The sequence below is a fragment of the Phytophthora parasitica genome, assembly GCF_000247585.1.
Source record: "Phytophthora parasitica INRA-310 unplaced genomic scaffold supercont2.81, whole genome shotgun sequence".
NCBI lineage: Eukaryota > Oomycota > Peronosporomycetes > Peronosporales > Peronosporaceae > Phytophthora > Phytophthora nicotianae.
The window spans coordinates 191,028-192,483 of NW_008649067.1; the positions used below are offsets into that span (position 1 = coordinate 191,028).

Below are 1,456 nucleotides of genomic sequence, written 5' to 3' on the forward strand. Positions count from 1 at the left end.
TTAGCGTTCTCTATCACATGTAGAGACGAGTGTGCTGTTATTTACCCCTATGCTGACTATACAGTCAGTGTATAGTGAGCACTAAGGTGGGCGTCCTATTTATTTGTTGAGTAAACTTAAAGTAACGGCTGAAGAATGGAGTAACACTTTTGCCACTCATGCAATAGCTGCTATATGTACTATGTACACATTATACTGGGAATACCTCAGAATGAGTAATGGACAACCCAAACAGGATTAATATTGGGAGGGCAGCATTAGCTGGCAGAACAGCTAACCAATGTTATTACAGCTGCTGTAACGGGCTCAAACCGTTACCGACGTACACTAGCGAATTGGGAAGGTGTTGGTCGATTAAACTCTGAAGGTTAACTATCGAGACGGCCTCGGCACACGAGGCCGTCACAACCAGTGGATACGTACATAGTTCTGATTGGCCACCGCGATGGAGCGGTGGCGGTATTGTGTGACAGTAGCCTGTCAAACCACCCCTCACGCAAACTTGAAGAATCGTGGAGGCGTCGGAGGTAGCGGCAGTCGGGAACTTGCAGCGCGGGGAGCAGGATGGACACGGGAAGATAAGCAGCGGCAAGATCCGACGCTTGTAGCTGGTACGCCAGCGTCCTAAAACATCGGCGGCTCGGCGATTGTCGTGGCTTCAAGAGCCCGCTGACGGACAGTTAAATGCTGAGCTGGTTCGAGCGGTGGCGCGGTGTGCGCGGCAAGGGCGTCACGGTGACGTACACCGTGACGGAGGAGTCGCTCGACAACGCCTGGACTGCATTCGAGGATCGGTGGAACTTCGAAACCGGATCTGGCTTCCGCAAGACTATCGTGGCTCGTGAGGTCACGCATGAGCGTATGTCGGTCGGACGTCTGGCGTCGCGACTCTGCGAGCTGGCGTGGGCGGCGGACCGGCACTGCTGTTATGTTCATTACCTTGAAGGCTGTCCGAAGTGTCGCGGTTTCAGCCTTCCGCGACCGTACGAAGGCGAGTGGCGGCGTTATGTCAAAGACCATCCCCTCTCCGACGATGAAAAGCACCTCATCGGCTGCTACCGTCAGCGTCTCTACTAATGATAGGCACGGTTCGCTACCGCGCCTCCAGCAAGAGTCGCCTCGTACGCCGCCACGCAGTCCGGCACGTCCGCAAGCAGCACAGTGCGGGGCTCCCAACTTTCGTCCATCGGATCAAGCCAGCGGACCAGGTAGTGACGGTGGTCAGGTATCGCGGCGTTGCGGTGGCGAACACCGCGACGAGGGGCGGCGCGAGAATCGTCGTGACGAAGGATGGACTCCACAATATGGCGGGTGTGACCAGCGCTATCATCAAGAGGCGCGAGACCGTCACGCTGGAAACGAACAGCGTGACCGGTGGCAGGAGGCTGCGAGCGCGCAGAGTCTACGGCGTCTGGCGAATCGGATTGAGCGACTGGAGCGGGGGAACGAAGAGCTG

The 1,456-nt window shown here is 56.5% G+C and overlaps 1 protein-coding gene across 1 annotated transcript; it reads left to right on the forward strand.

Moving 5' to 3' along the window:
• Positions 1-684: 684 nt before the first annotated feature.
• PPTG_18198 (hypothetical protein) lies at positions 685-1,077 on the forward strand (the record flags this gene model as incomplete). Its single annotated transcript, XM_008916313.1, has 1 exon — positions 685-1,077. The coding sequence occupies one exon, from the start codon at positions 685-687 to the stop codon at positions 1,075-1,077; it is 393 nt and encodes a 130-aa protein (XP_008914561.1).
• Positions 1,078-1,456: the final 379 nt, after the last annotated feature.